Genomic DNA, 25,223 nt, shown 5'->3' on the forward strand with positions numbered 1-25,223 from the left:
TTTTTTGCTTACTTTTAGCAAGCGATAAGTAGGGATTAGCTCCGTCAGAGGGTGAGGTGTAGATGCTAATCAACAATAACAGCAACAAAAAACAAAAACATGGTTTAAATCAAAATTCAAGGGGTTTTTCCTTATGCCTTCGTGTGGGTGTGTGTGTGTGTGTGTGTGTCATTTTGCTGCAATCAAATAATCAATAATAATAATTGATAATGATAAAACCCAAAAAGAGAATACTCAATAGCGAAAACCTCAAAGCAATTTAGATCAAAAATAGACCCATTCAAATTGATAAGCACCCCATACATTTCAATTGAGATAAGGAAATACGTTAGCTTTTGTCTTAACCACTTTTAATTATCTGACTGAAAGAGGAGAACTCGTGATATCTCTGGAATGGCTAGAAGACTATTTAAAGATGGCACCAAACCGGACAAGTTGTTAAAAGTGAAATGAAGTATCTTGGTTACGTTCTGCTACTTGTGGCATTGGCCTTTGCCTCTGCCTGGGGTCGTGTGCCCTATCCAGATGTGGTGGAGCTGCCGCCACTTGTCGAGGATGAGGAGATCTATCAGCGTGCCATCTATGTGAATCCCCAAGTACAGCCAGAAAGTCGTGCAGCTGGTAAGATTTAGTTAGAAGATTTTGGCTTGATTTTTGATTTGATAATTTTGATTCCCGAATTGCTATCTGCAGCTTGCAGTGTGGTTATACGCGGTGGTTTGCCTTCACCCCAGCCCATTTATTTGGAAACCGACTCCGAGAACTTCTATCCCTTCAATGATGTCGGCGCCATGGAGTTTGAATCCGGTGGCACTTTGCAATTATGGTGTCCCGGTGCTTTTACCACCCATTCCGAAACTCTTCTGACCGCCAAGTGCGTCAGTGGCACAACATTCCAAGTCGATGGCACCAACTATGAGTTCAAGGATCTGTATTGCAAGTCCTGGCCAACATTCAAGGTGCGCATGCGGAAGCAGCAACTATGCAACGGACATATTTATTGACTGTTTTGAAATTTCGTTTGACCCTTTTTGTAGGCCGAGAAAACTGGAAGCAGCTGCAATGGCGGTGAGCTTATTCGCGTGGGTTTCGCCATCTCATCCACTCGCTTCGCCACCGATATGCAAATCTGTTTCAACGAGGAAGAGGAAGTCACTCGCTACACTCGTCACCAATTGTTCCCGGGCAGCAATTACTATCAGACGGGCGTAGATCGCATCACCTTCACCACTGGCGGTTTCTTCGATGGCAAGAATGTGGACAAACTGTATACCCAGGCCACCCAACTGGAGACCATCAACAATGATTTGGGCGGCGATGCTGCTCAGTATTTCGATAGCTCCTCCAATGTCTATTTGGCACGTGGTCATTTGGCTGCCAAGGCTGACTTCGACTATGCCGATCAGCAGCGTTCTAGCTTCCTGTTCATCAATGCAGCACCTCAATGGCAAACCTTCAACGCCGGCAACTGGGCACGTGTTGAAGATGGTCTGCGTGCTTGGGTCTCCAAGAACAAGATGAGTGTCAATTGTTATACTGGTGTCTATGGCGTCACTACACTGCCCAATAAGGACGGTGTCGAAACTCCTCTGTATTTGGCCAAGGATGCCAACAACAATGGCCTAATCCCAGTGCCCAAATTGTATTTCCGTGTCGTCATTGAGCCATCGACTCACCGCGGCATTGTCTTTGTGGGTGTCAACAATCCCCATTTGACCGAGGAGCAAATCAAGCGCGACTATGTCATCTGCACTGATGTCGGTGATCAGGTCACCTATATCAACTGGAAGAAGGACGACATCAAGACTGGCTACTCCTATGCTTGTGAGGTGGCTGATTTCCTGAAGACCGTCAAACATTTGCCAGCCCTGACTGCCAAGGGTGGTTTGTTGATTTAGACATTTGATAACAATAAATTGCAATCATACGATCAATAATGGAGCGAAACCTGGTCTAGTAATCTATCTAGTGACAATGACTAAGACTTCTAGTTACCCTATCAAAATCCGTCAGAGCAGAGCAATCCATATATATTTCCAGATTCACTATGGAGATTCGAAATTTTATACGTTTGATATTTTTATTACTCGTGTTTCCATTTCCACGGCCAACGGAAGCGGGCTATCAGATAAGTTATCGGGATCAAAGGCGCGTCAAACGCATTTCAACGCCACATTTCGAAAAGGAGAGAACTTTGGAATTGGCCAAATATGTCGTGTCGATACGATCGCGTACGCCGCGTAAATATTTTGGGGATAATCATTTCTGTGGCGGTGCCATAATATCCCTATCCTTTATCCTAACTGCTGCCCATTGCACCATGGAGTGGGTAGACGCATCACTCTGAGTTAGTTTATTTTGATAATTCATATAATTCCATTGATTTGATTTCAGTAAACGCAAGATAATGCATCGCAGTCGTGTCCTTCTGGTGGTGGCTGGCACTGTGAACAGGCTCAAGTATATAACGGGTGAGACGATCAATGCGCCAGTCAAGCAGGTTTTTGTTCCCGAAAACTTTACCATATTCAATACGAATAATATTGCATTGATTCAATTGACCGAAAATCTTCCAACGGATAATTTCCGAATAGCAGTTATTAACTTACCCACTTCCGAGCCAATACCTGGCCTCAATTACACAGTTTTGGGCTGGGGCAGAGTCTACAAGGTGAGAGACACATAATAACACTCTTATGTGATTTCAATTCTTTCTCTTATCTTTTTTCATAGGGAGGTCCTTTGGCCTCATCGATTGTGCACATTGATGTCCTGATGATAACTCATGCAGAATGTGATAATATGCTTAACACTTTTATGCCCGAAATGATTTGCGCTGGCAATTTGGACAATGGCCTCGATGAGAACCCATGTGCCGGCGACACTGGTGACCCAATGATTCTCAACGGGACGATCTATGGGATTGTTAGCTATCGTATTGGTTGTGGTTCCACATCCCTCCCCTCGGTATATACCAATGTCTACTATCATTTAAATTGGATCAACGAGATGATGACAAATGGGAAAGGTGTCCTTTTCCACATTATTTGTCACTCACTTGTGACTCAGGGCTTGATTTTTCTTTATTTGTTTGTCATTTGAGAAGAATAATAAATCAGATTTTTGGCAGATGTGTCAATATGTCCATTATTATACCAGCAAACCACTCACAGAGAACTCGGGTAGGTGATCAACCTTACGCCTAAAATCATCGACGGCACAGGCATAGGAGTAGCCAGCAGTTATATCCGTTTTCTTCCAGCTAATCCAATCGATTTCGTCGCTCACATCGTCACACAGAATGTAATCGCGTTTAATCTGGTCCAGACTCAAATGAGGATTATTGACACCAATAAGAACAATGCCCTTTCTGGTCGATGGTTCGATGACGACACGGAAATATAGTTTGGGCACAGGAATCAGGCCGTTGCCATTGTGATCATGGGCCAAATACAAATGCGTCTCATGGCCGTCCTTATTGGGCAGGGTGGTGACTCCCCACACTCCTGTCCAGCATTCCACATGTTTGCCATGCTTGCTAACCCAAGCCCTGACGCCATCCTCAACGCGCGCCCAGTTGCCAGCATTAAAGGTTTGCCATTGAGGTGCCGCATTGATGAACAAAAAGGTGGCACGCTGTTGATCCGCATAGACGAAATCGGCCTTGGCTCCCATGTGGCCGCGAGCGAGGAACACGTTCTTCTGTGAGTCGAAGTAATGGGAGGAGTCCATGTCCAGCTCCTTGTCTATGGTCTCCTTTTGGACGGCCTGCGTATACAGTTTGTCGACATTTTTGCCATCAAAGTAGCCGCCAGCTCCAAAGGTGATCCGATCGACCCCAGTGGCATAGTAATTGCTGCCAGGTTCCAGCTTGTGGTACACATAGCGTGTCACCTCTTCATCCTCGTTGAAACACACCTCGTATTCGGTGGCAAAACGTGAATTGGTAAGTTCGAATCCCACATGGATAAGAGTGGTGCCACCGTTGCAACTGTGGCCAGACTTTCTGCCAACAAACGCTGGCCATGAGCTGCACTTTATGGCGGAAATATCGTGCTCCTTATCATCAATTTTGAATGTCGTGCCCTCGACACATTTCGCTGTCACCGATTTACCCGACAGCGGTGAGGCCAAACTACTTGTGCAGGCAAACTCAATGGTTTTGTCCTTCTCAATGTCCACATAACCGCTGTCAGAGAAGTCATAGAATTCCGATGTTCCCGGTTTGATTAGCAAGGGTTGTGGATCTTTCAGTTCGGAACTTCTGATCTTAATCGAACAGCCAGCTAAATATAACACGAATTAGAATTTAGTTTAACTTATTCGAAGGCCATGCAAGTTCATCAAGATCTCGTTACTAACCAGCTCTTCCTTGAATCTCATTCACCTCAACTGGAATTTCAGGTATCAGCCAGGTGAGATCCTCCTTTGGCATTGGCCATTCGGCTTGGCTTTGTGCCAAAATTACAACACTCAAGTAAATCAATATTAGACCCTTCATAATAAGCAACTAACTGGCTACTGGAAAACCCAGGGCGCTTTTATATGATACTCGACCCGTGCACTGATTAGATTCGTTTATTGATTGCAGAACGTGTTTTCTTACCGAGATATCATTTCTTTGATAATTTCACGTGTTGCGCGTGCCCTAAACGCGTTTCATTTTGGATTTTTACACTCTTTATCATTTAATTAATTTTGGCTAAAGCATTCACGTCAGAGCCTACGAATGCCATTTCATTCACGTGTCCCTCACGTTTCCTTATCAATTGCCAATTCATTCAGACCAATATCAGCCTCTTATTGGTCACCTCAATTAGATGAATTTGTTTCTTTTTGGCCGCACTGTACCTGTTTAGTTTAATAAACTAAAAAAACACTATCTCACTCATGCTCTCCACGAACTGATTTCTATTAATAAGTTATATATAAAACTCTTAAACACTTGGGTTAAATTCAGAATTCACTTGTGTCGACATAGAAATATAATTTTTCTTGGTCTCTCGAAGGACTTCCTAGACAAAGTGGCAGATCAAGGGGCATTTGCCAAGGGGCATGGCTAATCCGGCTCTGATAATTCCTATATTTGTTTTCTGGTTCCGAAAAGGACTTTGCTTTTTCTCGTTTAGCTCTTGTTTTCGAGATATATGAAGATAACTACTTTTGATATTCTCTTGTGAATTTATATGTTATACAACTATAAATAAATATGTAAATAAATTATATTTTTAAAGGAAAAATGTGTAATTTTCGAATCGGTACTGGAAGAAACTAATATGTACATACCTTTATGTTCTTTTGCCGAATTGAAGTCCTTGTTGTATGCAGGTGAAGACAAGACCTTAGGGAAGGTAACAAAAAGGACAAACACCCTTTATCGCTTGACCCTTTTTTTTTATGGACAAATATCAATTGTTTTATTTAATTTGTTTTGATTTTTTAGTATACATCAACTCACATTTATTTGCTATTTTCAACTTATGGTTTAGTATTTACAACAATTATTTTGGGTTCTCTGACAACACAAATTCTACGATATTTACAATCTAGATTTTTTTGCTTTTACTCATTTATTGTTGCTATTTGTTTATGTACTATAAAGGTTACATATTTACACATGTTATGCATATATGTGTATATATATATATTCTCTTTTCGAAAGCATTTTTTTTTTGTAAACATTTAGAACGTTTATTTTGCATTTTATATAACTATTGTTTGGAAAACTTGGCAATTTTTATATATATATTACTTTTAAAGCTTTCATTTTGAGTATGCTACATATACATATGGTTTTTGTTAAAAGGATACTATTTCTTTTCTTTTGCACTTTGTACATCCTTTCTTCTGGTGAGAGTGGTTAAAAATTGGAATCGACCTGAATGAAAAATGCTGATTTACGCTTATTTGATTATATCGGCTAACAAATGGCATCAAAAATCATCACTTGGCTAAAACATTTCGCAAGTGTACTGAAAAAGTTAGCACGGCTTACACTTTTCTTTTGATATTTCTTTGATATTTGTTATTTGAATTTCACGTTTTTAGAATCTAACTTACGTTTGGATATCAATCATTGTCCTGTGATTCCTATCTCTCTGTTTCCACCAGTCAGCATCATATATTTTGTTATAAAGCAAAAAATGAGAGTTTTCCATAGCTTTCGAACCGTTTGAGTTGAATCTTTCTAAGTTTGGTTTTGTTGTAGACCGTCGGCTAACCGTTCGGTTGGGTTTTGTGTTTTGTTTCTTACAAAAATAATGCCACCTGGGCGTAAATCTCCACGGCCACCAGTAGGCCCATTATGGATAGATTTACAGCGCAGTAGACGCGTCGCAGTGAACGTCTGCGTTGACGCTGACCACAACATTTACAAGGGAAACGGCCGATCGACGAGCGCTTACATTCCAAATGCTCGCCCGGGTTAAGATCGCAGTTGTCGTCATCGTGGTCGTCCTCACTTCCGCTTCCGCTTGCGTTGCCGCTGCTATTTGATTCCGAGTCACTCCCGCTTCCTCGATGGCTACTGACTTTTCCTGTGGCTGTTTCACTTTGCCTACTTGCATTCCCATTGGCTGCAATTCCAGTTCCAAGTTTACATGGCGGCCAATGTCAAACCGACGCCAGCGACGAACTGCTGTCATAAGCAACCAACAGTGAGTCATTTTCATCGCTACCGCTGCCAGCACTGCGCTCCGACTCATTAATGACCTCCAGCTGGGTTTGGGGACGAGCGATTTTGTATTTATTATGCCGCTTATTGATCAGGACGCTGCGTATATTATTATTGGTACGCCGGCCCCCGCCATCTCGCCGCTGGCCCTTGACCCGTGGCCGTGGACGCGAACGTGTCTTGGATGGTACGCTAGAGCCGAGCATGCTACAATCGGCATCATCACTCTGCTCCTGCTGTTCAAGTTCCAGCTGCTGCTGCTGCTGTTCCGCCATTTCCTCATCGTCATAGTAATCATAATAGTCATCATAGTCATAGCCAACCACGTCATCCTCGGTCTCATTGCCATCGCCAAATGCTCCCTCATCGTCATCATCATCATCGTCGTCGTCATCGTCGTCGTAGTCAAAGTCAAAGTCGAAAATGGCACAGCAGCCGCTGTTCTCCATATCGGCATTGTAGCGGTGTCTGGAACGGCGTTTGGAATGCGACCGGGACGTGCTGACACTCTTGTACATGGGTGCAAATATGGCCGTCTTAGCCTGTATATGCAAAAGCATGGAATGCATAACAATGGAACAACAGGCAAAAGCAATATGTTAATATTAAAGAGTTGTGTAAATTCCACTTACATAAGTCATAAGCCATAAGTCACTAAGTCAGTCTATGTCGACCGTTTCATGTAAAAGATTTTAAACTTACCTCCGGTCCCCGCCAAGTGATGCCAGATCTCACCAGATTATAAAATCGCAGGACACCCCACATGGCAAGCACCTGTTATAAAGGTAGAGAACGTTAGAGTCACATCATAAATTCCAATTACTCTATGGTCTACTTCATACATATGTATGTATGTATGTATCTACTCGAACTCGCATTTCTACGTTTGCCTTTTATTTCGGCTCCTACACATACATATGTAGGTAGAAGTTAATGGATTTGGCTTGTAATTAAATTATTTATTATATTTATCGATCGATTTTCGATTTGTTCAATGCTTTCGGACAATAAAAAGTGCTTCAATCGAGTTAGCAGATGTCGCAGATGTAAAAGCCGTGTAAAGGTTGGACTCTCACCTCCACCCACATACCAAAAAGTTGCTATTGACTAAATTTTCTAGTCTAGTGGTTTTCGTTGTTTGTTTGAACTCCCCTAAATCGTAATTAGGGAAATTAACTTAAGGCATCTCAACTGATTGATGCAATAGTTTCGCCCCTCTTGTGGTTGTGGGTTCAACCATTCAATTTGAAATTTATTATTTAGGAATTCTTTACTTACATTTATAAAAGCTCGTGCTATGAAAAATGCCACCTCTGCCTTGCACAAGGCATCGAATTGCTGTCGAGAGAGAAAGCGGAGGTGAGGGAGAGAGAGAGAGAGAAAACGTATACGGAATAGATTTAAAAGTTAATATTTAATTAAAAAATTATGCCATATTTAATTTGCAATTATGAGCAGCTGCCAAAAACACAAAATGAAAACTAAAAACAAAATACAAAAAACAAGAAAAGCGTGAAAACTTTTGGGTAAATTTCACTCACACCAATCACCCAAAATTAAAGTGGGTGAGATGCCCTTGCTTCCCCTTGAATTTGAAAACAATTTTTATACCCTAAAGCCCTAATTCAGTAGGGTCTATGTCCTAAGGTGAATAATAATCTCAGTCTTCAGTGTAAAATAAAACTAAAATTGAACTAATTTCAGCTTAGCTTAGCTTTCTCTTTGGAAATAAGAAATTTCCAAATAATCCTATAACAAATAAACATAATAAGGTTGATAACAGTTAATGGGGAATAAGGGGTATCATAAAGTCGACTCGATATTCCTCTAATAAGGGAATTTTTCCATCTTCTCCCTTTTTTTTTGTGTTTGCTTTGGCATGCAAATGAAAAGTTAAACCATAAACGAAAAACAGGGCCGGAATTGACTGAAATGAGCCTGACTTTAGTCTAGTCTAGTTCTAACTTTAGTTCATTCTAATCGATTGCCTAGGATATTCTCTTTCTAAATCCCATCGAATAGTTTCCTATCCTTCTTGGTTATTGTTTATAGTCTTGAGTAATCGTTGTAAATAAATATTTAACTTTTATTTTTTGAAACTTTCGCTCTTAAATAGCTGCAATTAGGTTCATTTTACAAGTCGCTCCTTGCCTGTGTTTAGAAATCCCCCCGTCCAACACCCTCGCAATGGAGCAAAAAACTTTTTCAAGCAACAAAAACATGAATTTTTACCTTTACAATTGCAATAAATTATGCATGAGGTGACAATTTTGTAAAGTTTTTTCTTCTGTTTCGGGTGTTTTTTTGTTTTTTTTTGTTTTTTGGGTGACATATAAAAGGAAGAAAAGAAAAGAGAAGCAAGGCAAAATAAAAACAGAACACGTTCGGTAATAGAAAAATCCGCAAAAAACAACCAGAAAGAAAAACAAATGTCATAGACATAGACAAACAAGAGAAAGAGGAAAATGGTGCAGAAAAATGCCCAACTCATTGCATATGTGAAAATGTAAACGGGCCATGTCTCTGACAGTATCTCAGTCAGTCTGTCTATGTGTCTGTGTGTGTGTGTGTGTGTGCACACAGATACTATATCCTGACTGCCTATTCTATTCTGTTCTTTTCTGTTTGGTTTGGTTTTGCTTCTCCTCTGCTCTGTTTATGTCGAAAGCTTTGTGTCGCTTTGACTTTGTCGCTTGTTTTAAGTGCGTGTGTAGTGGCCTCTTGTGTTTTCTTTCCCATTCTTTTATGTTTTTTTTTTCCATTTGTATGTGTGTGTGTGTTTGTTGTTTTTTCCTTTTTTTTTTTTTGCTTTGCTTTTCACCCTCGAGTTTTGTGCGCTTCATTGGGCATTATAGAAGGCACTTTCGTTGTGATTAGATTATGTATGTAGAAGGGAGTCATAAAACGAGCTTTCATACTAGGACTAGGAAATCGTCTAGATGGCTAAATGTGCCACTAACCAGGTAAAGTTCAATAATCGAAGGGAGTCTAGAAATTGCTCGACCAATACTCAACACTCTCTTGTTTCGGATTCTCAGTCATTAATATCATGAAATCTGGCCAAAAGTAGAAATTTTTTATTCTATATAGTGTTAAATGTTTATATACATTTGCAATCTCTGAAATTAAATATAAAGCCTTGATTTTTATCGTTGATGTTTTACCGTTTCCTAACATTTCATTTTCATTTCAAATTATATATGGTTTTTAATCATTTCCCTCTTTTAGCCTGTTGCATTCAAATGCAATATCTGTAACCTTTTCCGACTGTCATATCCTTCCCTACTCCTTACCCTGTCCACATTCACGTCATGCTGCAATGCATTTAACTGTCGTCAACTTCCGACCATAACATCACATATCATACAACCTTTTGTTTGGTTTTCACATATAAAACAAGACAAGGCGAGTGTGTGTGTGGGAAGGCGCAAAAAAGCGAAGGAAACAGGACCCATGACGTTTTACATATGTAGCAGATACCGAGACTGTTGTTATTTTCTAGCTTGTCGACGTAGTCGTTGAGGCCTTTTGTAATTTATTTGTTTGCTTTGTGCCGCATTGCTTCCATTGATTTATGCCTTCAAATGCCTCCCACAATCATTTACCGTGCTGCGTCCTTCAGTGTCTCAACTATTCAATATCTAAATCTATACGATGGGGAATCCTTTTGTGCGAAATGCTTTACGTTTAGATGCTTCACTTCTTCTGTTTTGGTTTTTTCCATTAAACAAATGGTTTTAGCTCTTAAATATGCATTAAAAATGCCTTGATTCCCTGGCGGGATTAATCGCTGTTACGCACACACACACTCACACTCACATGCACACTCGCACACACAATAAAGCTCACCTTATTTACATGATCACGCAAAACATTTGAGTAAACCATGGCGACAGCTTCCAAGGCCATAAATGTTATATAACCAATTATCCAGGGTACAATTAGGCCGGGGTTTTCCTATGGGTAAAATGGTTGGTAGCAAAAATAAGAAGGTTAATAAATAAATTTATATAAGCGCTATGCATGTACATATACACATATATCTATATAGATTTTATATTTAATTAGAGGTATTGATTGCGTTTTGGTAACTATATAGAGTGAGAATTGTGCGGTGGTATGCTGTAATTTATCTCCCAGTAGAGCTAAAACCTCTGATTGGATTTCTGCCGCTTTGGCGCGTGCTTTTATATTATTCTGTGAATGTTTGCTCTCTCTCACCCTCTCTCTCTTTCTCTTTCACTCCCTCTATTCTCACATTTTCTTTTCTCTATTTTGGTTTGACTGCCGTTGACAGTTTTAGCCGCGAATGTGCGGCACATGGAATTTTTTATACTCATTTTATAACTGAGAAAATTGGTCGACTCGGGAAAAAAGGAGAGGAAAAAAAACAATTTTCAAGCGCTTGCGAGTATGGATAAAAGTTTTTGTTTGACTTCTCATCTTATGGCTGCTATTAAACTAGTCACAAACAGTTTAAATTTCACTTTAACTCGTTAAAGTTGGACGGTGAAGGAGTAATTTGACTTAATCAAATATCCTATGATATTTTGCATTTTTATCAGAGCATTCGAGAAAGGATACATACTTTTGGACTACAATGTCCTTTTGCTTATAGATGAAATTAACAGCCCATGTTCTATGCATTATTAAGTCACACCAGCTGCATGACTCTTTTGCTCTCCAGATCTTTAGAAATTGCAATTAATTTACCAAAAGTGTAGCATACATTTTGGGGCAGTTCGCGGTTCTATGTGGAAATTAAAAAATTCCACACAAAACGCAGGCAAACACGAACAAAAACAAAAACAAAAACCCAAAAAAAAAAAAAGAGAAAAACAAAACAAATTTAACCGAGAAAAAACTCATGTGTAATCTTTGTCATATGTCGTCGACAGTCAGTCAGTTGTGCGAGCGAACGAAAGGCATCCTTGATGATGGAGACCCATTTCGGTCTGGATCCCAATTGTGTGACAAATTGTCTACATTTTACAAGCGACTGTCAATGGCATTTCTCTTATTTCATTTTTCTCTCTTTTTCCTTTTTTTTTTTTTGCCCCTTTTTTTGTTGTTTATGTGGCCCCAAGCCATTTCAGCATGGTAATACTGTTACTCTTTAAGTTCAGTTGACATACACACACACATATGTATGTAGGCATACATACATATATTTACGTTCGTATGTCGGTATGTGTTTACTCAAGTATTTTTGTAAATGAGCTAAAGGATTGATGATTTAAAGCGTAGCAAATAGAAATTTTTTCAACTGAATGTAATGATTTCATTCCAAGTTGAAGTGGAGAAAGAACATTGAAATTTAAGTTTTTGATTTGGGTCTGTGATCCATAATGGTTTGCGTATCAAGGTACATTTCGTACATCAATATTGACAACAATTCCACTGCCCCCCCATTGGGCTATGGGGCGTGTTATAGGCCCTTCCTTCATTTTTGTGGACAAATTGCGTAATTTACATTTGAATGGTCTTTGTTTGCGCTTGGCTCCCTGGTAAACATTTCCCTTACAAAATTCGCATAATTTGTGTATTATTTGACTTGAAAGTTATTTGATTTAAGCTCCAACAAAATGCGAGTATGCACAATGTATCCACAATTGTATGCATTGTGTATGTGTAGAGGTTGCCGTACACTAAATGTAAGATGAACACATATTCTAGAATGCCAAAAGCCTTTAATCAAACATCAAGAGGGAAAGACTTACCCGGCATATGCCAAATATCAACACAATGCTCAGCAATATCATGGACATTTGTGTGCCAATTATGGCAAAATATGCAATTTGTACACCTGTAAATATGCAGAGAGGAAGAGAGAGAGAGAAAAAAATATATATTAAATCAAATACAATACAAGTTGAAGAGTTTATTAATTAAACGACTTGTGTAAGCTACTAAATAAATGCCAAACAGATTTACCCAAATCAAAAAACACATTTATATATGCAGTTAAAAATTTCTTATTTCTTGCACTTCTTGTTTTTGTTTCTTTGCTTTCATATGCTTGAATTGGTTTTGTCTACAAATGGATTAAAATAAGGCAATGTAGGGGAAAATAACACAACATTTCATGATAAATTAAACCTGTATTGCCAGCTTAATTGACAAATATCTATTGCAATCTTTTAAATCACAATGAAAAATTTAAAGTAAGCCACTTTAACTAATATTTTAGTCTGTTTGTATGTAGCAGTTGACAAAAATGGTCCGATGACCTTCGTTACCTAATTTGGCACAGATGTTCAATGATTTAGTTGAGCTAAAATACTTTCTACGTCGTTTGAGTTGAGATGTTGAGCTTATGAGTGTTTTTTTTTTTAAATATATGATAGAGTTATTATTAACTTGTTCGTATATCTTTAAGTAACTAGCTAGTAAGGAGCGACTTCATTTCGATCTACTACGATCAATACTTAGGACAACTTGCTGTGATTAAGAAATATATATAATCTCGAGTTGGTACAGATCTGTTAGATGTTCCCTGTTAGATTCCTGTTTATTGTAGCATTTAAGATTTGATTGAGTTCTAATTCTGCAAAATATTTTAGCAGCAAATTGCAAACTTTTTGGCCAAATGAACAAAAAACTTAGTATCATAAATTGATATTTGGAATTAATGAATACTTTGAACGACTGTTTAAATTTGCTTTAATTTTTAGGTGACTCTAAGTCCTTTTCCCTTTCCTTATTCCGTTACCGCAGCGTTTTCCTATCCACATACGCAGAGGCAATCACTTGTTTATTATGCCTCAGTGTGTTGGGGCTAACCCTCCGCATACACACTTTCTCTCTCTCTCTGTCTCTATCTATCTTCCTCTGCGTTTTTCTCATTTTACATTTAATTTATTTATTAAAATGGCTTGGTTTATTAGGTGTGTGTGTGTGTGTGTGTGTGCGGGAAAGTGTTCTTTTTCGGGTTTATTATCGCCTTGGGTGTCTTGCTTCGAATGCTTAATTGCTCAAAATGTTGGAGCTTTGGAACTTACCATAGTAGACATCCTGGAGGTCGGCGGATTTATGCATGTTGACATTGATGCGCCACGAGTAGATCAAGACAATTAAGAGTGATATATTCTGGAGTAAGAAGAACAAAAAGAAGAAGTAAGAGAACATTGGTATTAGCACCCGCATATATAATATGGGTTATCAAAGGGGAATCACCCATCACCCTAACTCTTCCCACTTTATTTCCCTATTTTTTTTGTTCGTTGTATTTGTATATATATTTTTTTTTTTTTTGGCCAAAACACGTTTTTACTTTTACTGAACTCAATTTGTTGCCCTTGTTGTTGTTGTTGTTGTTATGCCTCTTCATTTTGTTGGTGTTTATTTTTTTGAGTTTTGTTTTTGGGGTTGAGGCAAATATGTTGGGTAAAGAAGAATGTTGAAGCAGGTTGAGTTAATTAATCCGTAAAATGCTTTCGTGTTGGGAAATATATGTAATTAAGTGTGTGTGTGTGTGTGTGTGTGTTGGTGTCTTGCTATTGGTGTGCATGAAACAATGTTCTGAAATGCGAATTCCCATTGAACTATGTATGTATGTATGTAGCGTTGAGTAGCAAAATAATCAAAACGAAAAGTTAAATTACGTATACGCAGCATAGCCGGAAACCAAGTCAATTAAGTTATTTAATACGGGATCTGATTCTTATATGTACATTTTTATATTCATTTTTATATATTGAAATTTCTCTATTAACATAAATTTTTTTTTTAAATTTTGTGCCTCAGGAAATATTTGCAGTAATGGATTTGCGGCTAGTTGACTGTAAACCTTCGTCTTGTTTCGCCGTTGAAGAGTAGAAATGTATATATGCTTGGGTAGGCTTATTATCTGATTGCGAACGTGTGGTTAAAATAATGTATACCTACTTTTGTCTAGAGTATCGAAGAGCGAATAGCAGTAAAGATAAATAAATACAAAATGGCGTGCTTTTAAGCCACATTCATTATGTGCTCTGACTGCGCCTTAGTCACCCTCTTTTAACGTTCCGCACAATGGGGGAGCTGCCTTCTACACAGCCCACCACTCTGCATCGCTCTGTGTGTCCTGTCAGGCTTATGCTAAACACGTAACATTAACTTGACTGAGCTGGCTCTTAACTATACGAATTATAGTTAAAATAAGGCACTAATTGCTGGCGTTCCCGAAAACTTGAGCTTTTCTTGAGATTCTTGAGTTTGGCATTGCAAATGCGAAATGCCATTGTACGAAGCTAAATAGTGCATTGTTGTGCTTCAGTTGTTGTTGCTGCTTTTGTTGTTTATTGTCTTTGGCAACAATGCACTATGTTTGGCACTGGAAATGGATATTATAAGCGTGGTGTATAAAAAACCCGAGCACGATTTGGCCATTAACATAAATTAAAAGCCATAACGAGCATCATGTAATTGTAATTTATATAGAGCACAGAATGAAGATGGCGAAGAATAACACGGTAAAAGATGGAGGGAAAGCCACAATAACTGGTAGAAGTAGAAGATGAAGTTATGGCCGTTTTGTCTCGCCATTTTGGTAGGGAATACATACATACATATAGCCTTCTGTGGAAGGGTGAATTCAAGAGTCAAGATTTAAAAGTCATCTATCCAGATTAAGGTATGAAATGCCAAATACAATCAATTTTTTAAAAATCTGATTAATCTGATTAAAACTTTTTAAATTTCTAAGAATATAAGAATAAACTTTTAAAAACTTTTTAAATATAAAACTGCCAATGGGAATATTACGAATTATGGTTAAGTAGTTATGGTTAAGTTAGTTAAAAAGGGAAAAACCTCCACAAGCTGTTATGAGATTCAAAACTGTTGAAACCACCCAAAAAACGTGTCGAGAATCTCGACAACACGTTTTTCCCCTCCTCAAATGTACTGCAGTTAACTATCCTTACTTGTTATTTGCTTCATAACAATAATGAGACATTCTTGGCCCTCCGTTAGGAGCAAAAATGGTTGTGAACCCGAATGACACTTACATACCGCATAATTATGCCAACAATTAACAGGCAAACATAATAGGAAAATTACTTTTGATGCAGTAACGAGAATAAAATTATACACTATGTGCCATAATTATAGTTTGTGTGCCTCCCTTACATTCCAACCCCTCCCGTTTCGCCCCTTTTGGCCATCTGTTCTACTTACAATTGTGTAAATTGCACTTGTTATGGCCAAATTTTTGGCATGCAACATGCGACAGCAGCGTGTGCCACCGGTTAACGGTCCATAAGGATATAGAATGACAGACTTCATTTTTTGCCTTTATGTTGTTTTGGTTGTTTCGCTTGTTGTTATTGTTGTTGTTGTTATTGTTGTTCCTACTGCTGCTGTTGTAGTTGTTTTGCTTGTTGTAGCAATTTTGTGTATTTTGTTTTCATTACGTTGATAACATGGTGATCATGTTGTTGCAATTGTTTTTTTTTGTTGTTGTTGTCGCTTCAATTGCTGTTGTCACTTCTGATGTTGTTGCTATATTTGTTGCGGACAGTTTCCTCTTTTCAGCGGAAAAACCTAAAACACAAAAAAAGAGAGATATAAAACAAGACCATGAAATTTGCGAAATTTTGCAACATTATTATTATTTGCCAATTTTTTTTTTTTTTTTTTTTCGGCCTTGAATTCAATCAATCGTTAAATATTTTTCATATGCTTCACATTGCTTTTTCATATATGTATGTGTGTATGTATGTATAATATATGTTTGTATACAGACATTTTATACAGTTCGATTCTGAATGCTTTTTCCCCATCGTTTTGTCATATTTTTTTCTGCTGATTTTATAGTAATTTTTGGCGCATTTTTTTTAATGTTCGAATCGTAAATTCGGCATAACGTACTCGTACTTGCATACATACATACATACATATATATATGTATATTGGTATCATTTTATTTTTTACAAATTTGTGAGAAAATTTATAACTCACAACGGTTGAGTTAACTACGATTAAAGCTAAATAGTTTTTATTCTCTTAATATATCAAGTTGAGTTTGATAAGCGAGGGCTGCCATTATATATTTCAGACATTGGCAATTCTGATCTCAATTCGTAAAATATGGTAATGCCATAATAAAGGTTGTTTATTGTTACCAGATATGTATGTACAATTGGTTTCTGTTTGTTTTCTAACAAATTTTACAATGTAAATTTATCGTTTGAATATTTTCACAATTTTCGGTGTGCACTATCCCAACAGGATATGTCAATGAACTAACATAGTTCTTTGAAGTGCATGAAAGCTCTATCAAACAAGGACAGTTTATGGTCTTTAAGTGAGTTAATGATTTAAAAGTTCGACCATGGTGTTTCAAAAGACGTTTATAAAATTGTGTCTGGAGGGATAATGGGGGTAAATGAGTATGGGCCAAAAACTAAACAGCGATCGACCGTGTGGGTTTTTGAAGAAAAGCCACATCCAAGAAGTAATTGGAACCCAATGGTCGCTTGTTTCTTCAGCAGAATGGATCATGTAGCCACTAGAACAATGTAGATTTGTTCGCCGAAAGTCTTTGGGAAAATTCACAAAAGCAATTGCCAAAGACGAATCATTTTCCTTCATGACAATGCGAGAGCTTATACATCTCGGGATACAAAAGAATTTTTCAATCGAATTGATCCGCTTTAGGGTCCTGACTTGGAGTTTACCAATCATTCGTTGCAGGTTTCTCAATAGGAACGAAAATCAGCTAATATCAATGGACCAAGTCATTTTCATTTAACAATTGTGGTTCTATTTTACTATGCACTAAATAGACATCAAAAGGTAAATGTGAATATGTAACTAAAAGTTTAAGGATTGCTTACCTATGTAAGTTAAATAAATGGCCAAATATTTTGGTTGAAAACTGATTTTTCTTATTTTTCGCAAAGTACTTGGCTTGCTTTTAGCAAATCTGAACTAGCGCTAACAAATACTTTAGAAATAGCAATGGATTGAGTTGAGACATTTAAGTCCATTTGAAAGTTTTAGTAAATAAATCTATTGCCTTTAAGGCAATCTTTTACAATCTTTTTAATATCGATTTTTATGCATTTACTTTCAATGCTCCACACAATAGCACTTAAGTTGCTTTTACACTATCTGGAAAACTTTTTACACACAATTCAACAAATGCTTTTCATGTTTTTTTTCCGTCTCCCTTACCTACCCAGTCTCCTAACCATTCTAACTAGAAAAACTGTTGGGCCACTCTGTTTGCCCCATATATTGCAAGAGATTGAAGCAGATTCACCATCAGCTGGCCAATTCAGAGTGACAGGCCAACATGAGCTACCAAATGGAAACATCCTAACCCTATGCGTAATTAATGATCCCTTCCAACCGATGCCATCTTGTCAGTTTTTTTTTGACAAATAACTCTTGATGGGTTGATGGGCTGTCCATTCGTAATACATAAAAGAGAAAAAGCCTTCACTTAATCAACGCCGCAAAAACGAAATCACTAGGAAACTTTCAATTAGTTGGTGCTTAAGTAATTATGTCCTTTGCATTTGGGTTAAGAAAAAGAGAGAGGATTGAGAGAGTGCGAGAGAGAGAGAGAAGGGCAGAGGTAACTGCGGTGCTGAGGGGGGTTTAGACCATTTTAATTGACCCAAAAAAGGAACAACACCGAAATGAAAGAAATGTTTGCCTTTACCCGCATAGATAGTATGTGTGTGTGTGTGTGTGTGTGTTTGTATGGTGTGTATATGCACAAGGACTCGCAAGGACACGCTCTGCTGAGCATATTGAAAGGATACAAGCCAACATTGCAGAAATTGTAGAAACTCGCATTGTAAAATGTTTACAGTGTCATAAAATATCAGTAACAAATGTGAAACCAGAAAGCATACACACACAGAGAACCCATACAGCACACCCACACACATGATAAAAAAAAGCCAGCGAGTGGCTCACAGACAAAAAGCTAAAAAAAGCCAAAAGGGGCAACGAGCAAAAACGAAAGAATTGCTAGACAAATAAGAAAATGATGGAAATGACTTTGCTTTGCTGGTGGAATAATAAATGGAAAGAGGAGGAATGAAATTGGTTATGTATATAAGAGATGAGGTGATTCTCAAAGGGCTACACCACACAACAAGGTTGGAATCAGAATTTACAAATGCTTAAAACACATGCATTGAAAAATACTAGCAAGTATACATTTGATATGGAAGGGAAGAAGGTTATCGAAATTATAGTAAACTAAAGGTACAAAATCAAGATAACGATGCAATCACTAATCTCTTATTAATCTCTTTTAGTCTGTTTAAGCTTTATTTAGTTTTAGCTTTGAAGATATGGTATGGTCATTGTAATTCAGGAGTTTGTTTGGGCAAAGTTTACTAAAATGCTCACCATTTACTTCAGGAGATCGAGATCTGGTTAGTTGATATCTATTGATAATGTCATTCCATTGAGTTGAATGCATACCTTTGCAAAACTATTCATTTGATGTTCGTTGGCTTTTAGTTGGAGTTCCGATTGTGAAACTAAAGTGGATACGCATATTGCAAAACATCAAGTGCTTATCATATATCCATGGTGAAGCGGACTAAAAACACAAAAAGCCTCCCATTCTACTCTCATCTACCACAATAAAAATCAATAAAAAAAATATCGCATTACTACACGGGCTTTGTTTTTATGTGTATACAAGTGTGTGTGTGTGTGTGTGTAAGTATGAGCTTTTATTTTTTTTGACGATTTTGGCGTATGATTGATTTTGGGTACACGCAACGTCCTTCTAGGCACGAAAATGTTGCATAACTACAGGCGCACACAGCATTGCAGCGTTGACATGTGTGTGGCAGCAGCTGTCACATAAGCAGGACTAAAGGAGTAGGGGGCACGGAGCTGGGGGCACTGCGAAACGGATGCGGGTGCTCCTGCTGCTGGTGGTGCTGGCGGTGGTGCTAGTGGTGCGGGGGATGGTCGTGTGAAATGGGCGTGCCGTTTTTACAAAATGCTACGCTAGTCAACAAATTCAATTCAATAAGCGTCTCACATGACTTTTTTTTTTTGATCCCCCCGTTTCCATCCACTTCAACCAATTTCGAAAAGGCATTTTTTGCTCTATTTTCGATTTTTTTTCTCTCTTTCGCTTGACTATGTTTTTGGTATGCACATAAGCCTCTCAACAGCAACAGAAGGAGATTCACGGTTTGGCAGAGTGAAAGATGATGGTGAATGGAATGAGTAGAATGTTTTAAAGCGGAGAGAGAGAGAGAGAGAGTGCGAGAGTAAGTGATGGAGAGGGGCATCTGGCAAGCGGTACAGGAAGCCTATGGAAATGATTCTGTCAGACTGTTGGCTTGTTTCTAAGCGTATTATACGTCAAGGGGACAGGGAGAGCGATTTTTTTTTCCATTTTTCTCCCGAAAAATAGTCATGAAAATGAAACACACATTGAGAGTGTTAGAATTCATAAAAATTTGGAAAGGGTAAGAGCGGGCTAGCGGGAGGGTAGGGTAGGAAATTGGAAATGGGTAAGAAGATTGGAATTTGCATTTAAAACATAATTGTATTCATGTCAGATAAATGTACATATACGTACGTTTGAAGTAGCTGCGAGGATTCAAATTTTACCATGTAAAAAAGGAAAACCAAACCAAACAAATTTGAGGTTTGTAGTTTCTTTCTGTTGTTCCTTATTGATCGGATTTTTTGCTCTTGGCTGATCATTGCCCATTGAGTAACTAAACTTAGTTTCATTTGGCGGTAAGGATCGAATTCCGAACTCATTATATTAGCAAACAGTTTGTATTGAATTCGAAATGGTTGGTCGCTCTACAACCTAGTGCATATTATGTTTTATGAAGAAAGTTATTACATGTTTATTTCCTTTCGTTTTTCTTTTATTTTGGGCTTCGAGTTTTTTTCTTATTCATTCGCAGTTTGTTTGTATATATGTTTGCCTTTAGCGAAATATGAGCGGGTGAAAAAAGGGAAAGTAACAGCCTCTTCCATATGGATTCGGTCGTAAATCTCTGGGCTGCTACATAACATTTTATGTCATAATTTCTGGCCCCAAAGAGAGGAAGTTACGCCCACATGGAAACGGAAACCGCAAGTTAATTGCACATTCAGGCTCGTGTTATGTTCAGATAATCGCACACATAAAGACATTTCATTATTTGTCCCTTTTGTTTTCTTCGTGTATCATTTTTACAACGGGTCAGCTTTGGGCAGAAATCATGAACCGGGTCTCTGGAATCGGTATGAAAAGAAGGGCGAAAGTTTGTTGTTGTTGTTTTTTGTTTCGTTTTGTTTTAGCCTTAGGCGGAGGAATAAATATTTGCCTAACAAACATTAAAGTTGTTTTATTTGGCTAATTTATGCTACGATTTTATTTTCGCTTACTCTGTCGACACGCCATAAATGGTTAACAGGAAACTTTTGGCCAAGTCAACATGGCGTATGAGTGTTTAAGTGCCCTCTTCTGAGTAGGTGAGCACACGCTCTGTCTCTTGCTTGCTCTTTTTCTCTCCCTCTCTCTCTCTCTCTGTCTCATTATGAATCATTGAAAGCTTAAAGGCGGAGTCGAAAAGGTGGGTAACTCCAAAAAAGATTTATTAGCCCAAGACCCAATAATGAAGTTCGTTTCGGCCGAGTTAATGTTTTCTGCCAAGTCGGCAATATAAGAATGCCAAAAAGCCAGAAAGAGAGCGAGAGCGAAAGCGTTTACCTCACATACATATATCAAAATGGAAATGGAATGAAGAAAACTGATTAGAAATGGCAAACATATTCATCTAGTTGAAATGAGAATCTTAATAAGGTAAATATAATTAAGATAAATTATCTTTTGGTTCAACCAAACTATGCAACTATGAAAGCCAAAGACATTAAAACGAAAACCAAAAAAGAAAGTAAAACTTCATTTATGTGCAAATTTGCTACACAAATTTTATATATGTGTACTTGGTATTTTTGATGTCAGGGTTCCTGTAATTTTAGTTTCATTTCAAGTTTGTTTTTGTTTTCGTTGTTGCTGTTGCCACTTCTTCTCTTAGACATAGGAGAAGCATGCAAGCGACCAATGACCCTCTGGCCCTAAAGTTGATTATTACTTATAGACAGCACAGCACTGTAATCACTCGGACACACTGAAAGAGAAGAGCTGCAAATTACTATTTGAAAGCCAAAGGCAAACCGAAAAACGTTTCACCAGCAAGAGATTGAGACCGAGTTCGGGGTAGTAGGATGATGTTGGTGTTAGTGGGCGGCAGAAAGATATGAGAGCGGAAAAAGCAAATGTGCAAAATCTCATTTACAGTTGGCAGCTCTAAAATGGCAAACACAAAACACCCTCGTGGTACTCCAGAAGGAACCTACTCACCACAATGGCCAAATCCGAGAAGTAGTCAAAAGTATGGCCAACAGTTACAACTAGTTGGCCAAAACCGGTTTGGCTCACAGTCCACACAGGACATAACGCTGATGTTGTTGCTGGCCAGACTATTTCCTTCTTGGACTTGACATTGATGTTATTAACTTTTTTCCATTTTCATTCTCTCGTTTTTGTTTTTTTTTGTCTACTTCCTTTTTTTTTTGCTGCTCATCCCTGTGTTATGTATGAAATAATTTTTAGAAAGGAGAATAAGAAAAATTAAATTAGTGAAAGAGCAAAATAAAATGAAATGACTGGCAAGGATAAGAATAATATTAGGGAGGAAATAGCTTTTGGGGCTTTAGATTAGATGAGTTGAACGGAATAGAGAATAGAAATGAAATTTAAGGATAAGTAAACAAATGTCCTCTCGACTATGAGAAAAACAAAAATTTCATATGTATTCAAGAGGCAAAATAAGTTTGAGTGTGGAAAAACACAACAAACTTGTGACCTCTTATATCAACCTCAAAAATAAACTCAAGTTAGATTCAATTCTAATTCTTACAGCCATTATTGCCACAACACCAAAGGAACTCAGTTTTCCTCAGATGATCATTTAGCAATTGGTTATGGCGCTTCTTTTAAGTGATTTGGCAAACTCATAGACTATAAAATGACTTATTAATATCATTGTTAACAGAGCAATCAGTGTTTTTGTATTTAATTGTATTCACTTCAACATGGGTCACACCAAGGAGGACAAAACAGTTGTTGCTTTTCGCTCTTCGTGGATCGGATCACAATGTACATGAGGCGTACATTTATTAATTATTCCTCCTACTTTGATAAACCATTGAGTAAAGCTTGAGTGTCATTGTGGCGAAAAGGACACTCCTGTTATCCTTATCTACCTATGCTCTCCATGAACCTTTTTGGGTCCGTTGTTTTGATTGCAATCTGCCTTAGCCTTAAATCAGCCCAGAGTCATCTTTGCCTTTTCTATTTAGCTCATAGAAAACTGTAGTTAATATATTTTTAATCTGTTTGTCTGTTTTCCCATATTTGTCCACGTGCTGTGATTCGTGCCGCACGATAGGCTGTTGTGCCCCTTGGTTAGTTGGGTCGGAGATGGTCAACTTTCTGGGCTTGAGCTTTGTCCTGTTGTCCTTTGGGGACTTAAACGTTCTGCGCTTTTTAAACACTGACAAAAATCGCAGAAAGTAAACAGATTTTTAAGATTTGTAATTGACTAAAAATAAAAAGAGAATACTTTACGCAAAATATAAAGGTTCAGTTGCAGCTTTATTGCTCTCTGATTTATGTCAACCACAGACTCTGGCTAGGACCCCGTTCTCTCCATTGAGTCCCTTTCCTTACACAAAAGAAAAGGACAAAGTTTATCAGTCTAAACCTCAGATCAGCTCAACTCGGAACTTCTTGCGGCTGCCTACTTAGATAAACATACAGCAGAAGAGCGGGGACAATGAGTCCTAGATTCCACCGTGTGGTTACATAAAGGACTTTTGATTAAATGAAACCATTTATTAAACGGCAAGGTAAAGACAATGTCGTGACACCTTTCCGCAAAGGTTTGTTTTTTTTTTCCAACCTGAAGTTGGCAAAAACAATTTCTTTAAAAGTCGCCGGCTCACACGAGATGGAGATACTGCCAAAAGGAAAAGGGAGAGAGGAGAAAATGAGAGTTATGACGTGGCACGTTAAATGCCAACCGAGCCCCCCAGACAGAATCTCCACGCACCGCCACCATCCCCCATGCCACCTAGCCGTCACTTTGTACTCAGCAGCTCATGGCCCGCATTCCCTTCGCACTTCCCGAACGCTTTCAACCAACCGCCCTCTTCCTGTGCAAGGGCAAGTAAACACAAACAAATTTTTAAATTTGTAAACACGGCAAACGAGTGAAAGTTAACAAAATGAAGCCAACAACGCGAAACGAAACCACTTGGCAATGTCGACACAGACGACGCCATCGCCATTCGCCATAGCCGTCTCACGCACACTCGATTACTGCATGAAAGGGAGTGTAGTGGTAGAGCGGTCACAGGGGTGGGGAGAGGATAGAGGATAGAAGAGTCGGGAGTCGGGAGTCAGGAGGCGTGTGTGTGTATGTGTATGTTAGTAACAGGAAATCCGACAATTTTTTTGAATTTTTCGCATGAGCCAAATAAAATAAACAACACAGACAACCATCATGTACGACTAAAATAAGTACGTACGTGTGTATGTAGTTAGGCGAAATCATAGTACTCCGCTTCTGAAATCAAATTGCTTCTGGCTTTTAACACATTTTCCAATTAAAATACCTGCAAAGCCAATCGAAAGTCATATCAAGAACAATAATCGAGGATCTCCTTAACAGATTTGTTTCGCTTTAAATGTCGCAAAGAAAAGCAAAACGATTCAGCTTAATTCCTTTCTAACTATGTTTTCCAAGAGTTGTCCCTAACTCTTTGACTAACTAGTCAAGTACAAATCGATTTCGTATGCTTCGGAGTGCCTCGTTCTATACCTTCTCAAGCACTTACTGCAATTATATCAACTTACGACCAATTTGAGTAAATGCCTTGCCATACGGCAATTACATTAGGCAATTAGTGTATCATTCCAGATAATTGGCTCAAAGAAAATTGACCTATCCTTATACTGGCCTGTAAATAAACAAAAGTTTATTTAGTTTAGAAATTGTTTTCATCCAACTACAATTGACTTCTTAGCACTGAGCAATTAGTTGATCTGTCTAATTAATTTTATCATTTATTTAGCTCTTTCACCTCAGAGAAAACTAAAGGTTAGGAACAGAAACTAACTCAAGTTACTTACAATTAGAAATTGTGAGTCTAAACCGATGATATTTCGAAATCTGGAGTAGTAATTTTACTTTGCATTGTTTGCTTCGACTACTTCTATATGTGAAAATAAATGTCGCTTGCCAAAAAGGACGAACCGTTTCCTAAAACTCTTCAGTTTGTTGTTTGCTTTCATTTGTTTTTTTTTTTCTCGCTTCACATTTTGTAACAAAGTGTTGAAAAAAATGTTGTTGCGTATATCACAACAGCCATAACGCAAAAAAAAAAAAAGATGAGGAATATATGTGCAATTTGCTTAGAGCACTTGTGATTAGGCACGCCTACCGTGCCCGTTTAATGGCACACACATGGCGTATGTGTAATATTCCTTGCTCATATGCCACATTTGCAT

General features: G+C 38.1%; 4 protein-coding genes across 4 annotated transcripts in view; 2 read left to right on the forward strand and 2 right to left on the reverse strand.

Annotated features, from left to right (window-relative positions):
* Window positions 1–449: 449 nt before the first annotated feature.
* Window positions 450–1,941, forward strand: LOC137580107 (uncharacterized). Its single transcript, XM_068294029.1, has 3 exons — window positions 450–621; window positions 694–959; window positions 1,038–1,941. The coding sequence occupies exons 1-3, from the start codon at window positions 450–452 to the stop codon at window positions 1,896–1,898; spliced, it is 1,299 nt and encodes a 432-aa protein (XP_068150130.1). The 3' UTR covers window positions 1,899–1,941.
* A 5-nt stretch (window positions 1,942–1,946) lies between these two features.
* Window positions 1,947–3,134, forward strand: LOC137580109 (chymotrypsin-2). The gene is made up of 3 exons (XM_068294031.1): window positions 1,947–2,325; window positions 2,395–2,671; window positions 2,734–3,134. Exons 1-3 carry the CDS (start codon window positions 2,048–2,050, stop codon window positions 3,100–3,102), a joined length of 924 nt encoding a protein of 307 aa, XP_068150132.1. The 5' UTR covers window positions 1,947–2,047; the 3' UTR covers window positions 3,103–3,134.
* On the reverse strand, window positions 2,991–4,501 carry LOC137580108 (uncharacterized). The gene is made up of 2 exons (XM_068294030.1): window positions 4,363–4,501; window positions 2,991–4,286 (listed from the first exon to the last, which is right to left on the reverse strand). The coding sequence occupies exons 1-2, from the start codon at window positions 4,499–4,501 to the stop codon at window positions 3,151–3,153; spliced, it is 1,275 nt and encodes a 424-aa protein (XP_068150131.1). The 3' UTR covers window positions 2,991–3,150.
* Window positions 4,502–5,724: 1,223 nt separating this feature from the next.
* LOC137579940 (uncharacterized) overlaps window positions 5,725–25,223 on the reverse strand; it is a 28,045-nt gene continuing 8,546 nt past the window's right edge. The window contains 7 exon segments of the mRNA XM_068293842.1: window positions 5,725–7,215; window positions 7,376–7,447; window positions 7,952–8,011; window positions 10,523–10,630; window positions 12,394–12,479; window positions 13,675–13,762; window positions 15,833–16,198. Of these exon segments, the coding sequence (XP_068149943.1) occupies window positions 6,250–7,215; window positions 7,376–7,447; window positions 7,952–8,011; window positions 10,523–10,630; window positions 12,394–12,479; window positions 13,675–13,762; window positions 15,833–15,940 (1,488 nt within the window). The 5' untranslated portion in view covers window positions 15,941–16,198 and the 3' untranslated portion in view covers window positions 5,725–6,249.

The sequence above is a fragment of the Drosophila tropicalis genome, unplaced genomic scaffold (assembly GCF_018151085.1).
Source record: "Drosophila tropicalis isolate 14030-0801.00 unplaced genomic scaffold, ASM1815108v1 contig_805, whole genome shotgun sequence".
In the NCBI taxonomy this organism is placed as follows: domain Eukaryota; kingdom Metazoa; phylum Arthropoda; class Insecta; order Diptera; family Drosophilidae; genus Drosophila; species Drosophila tropicalis.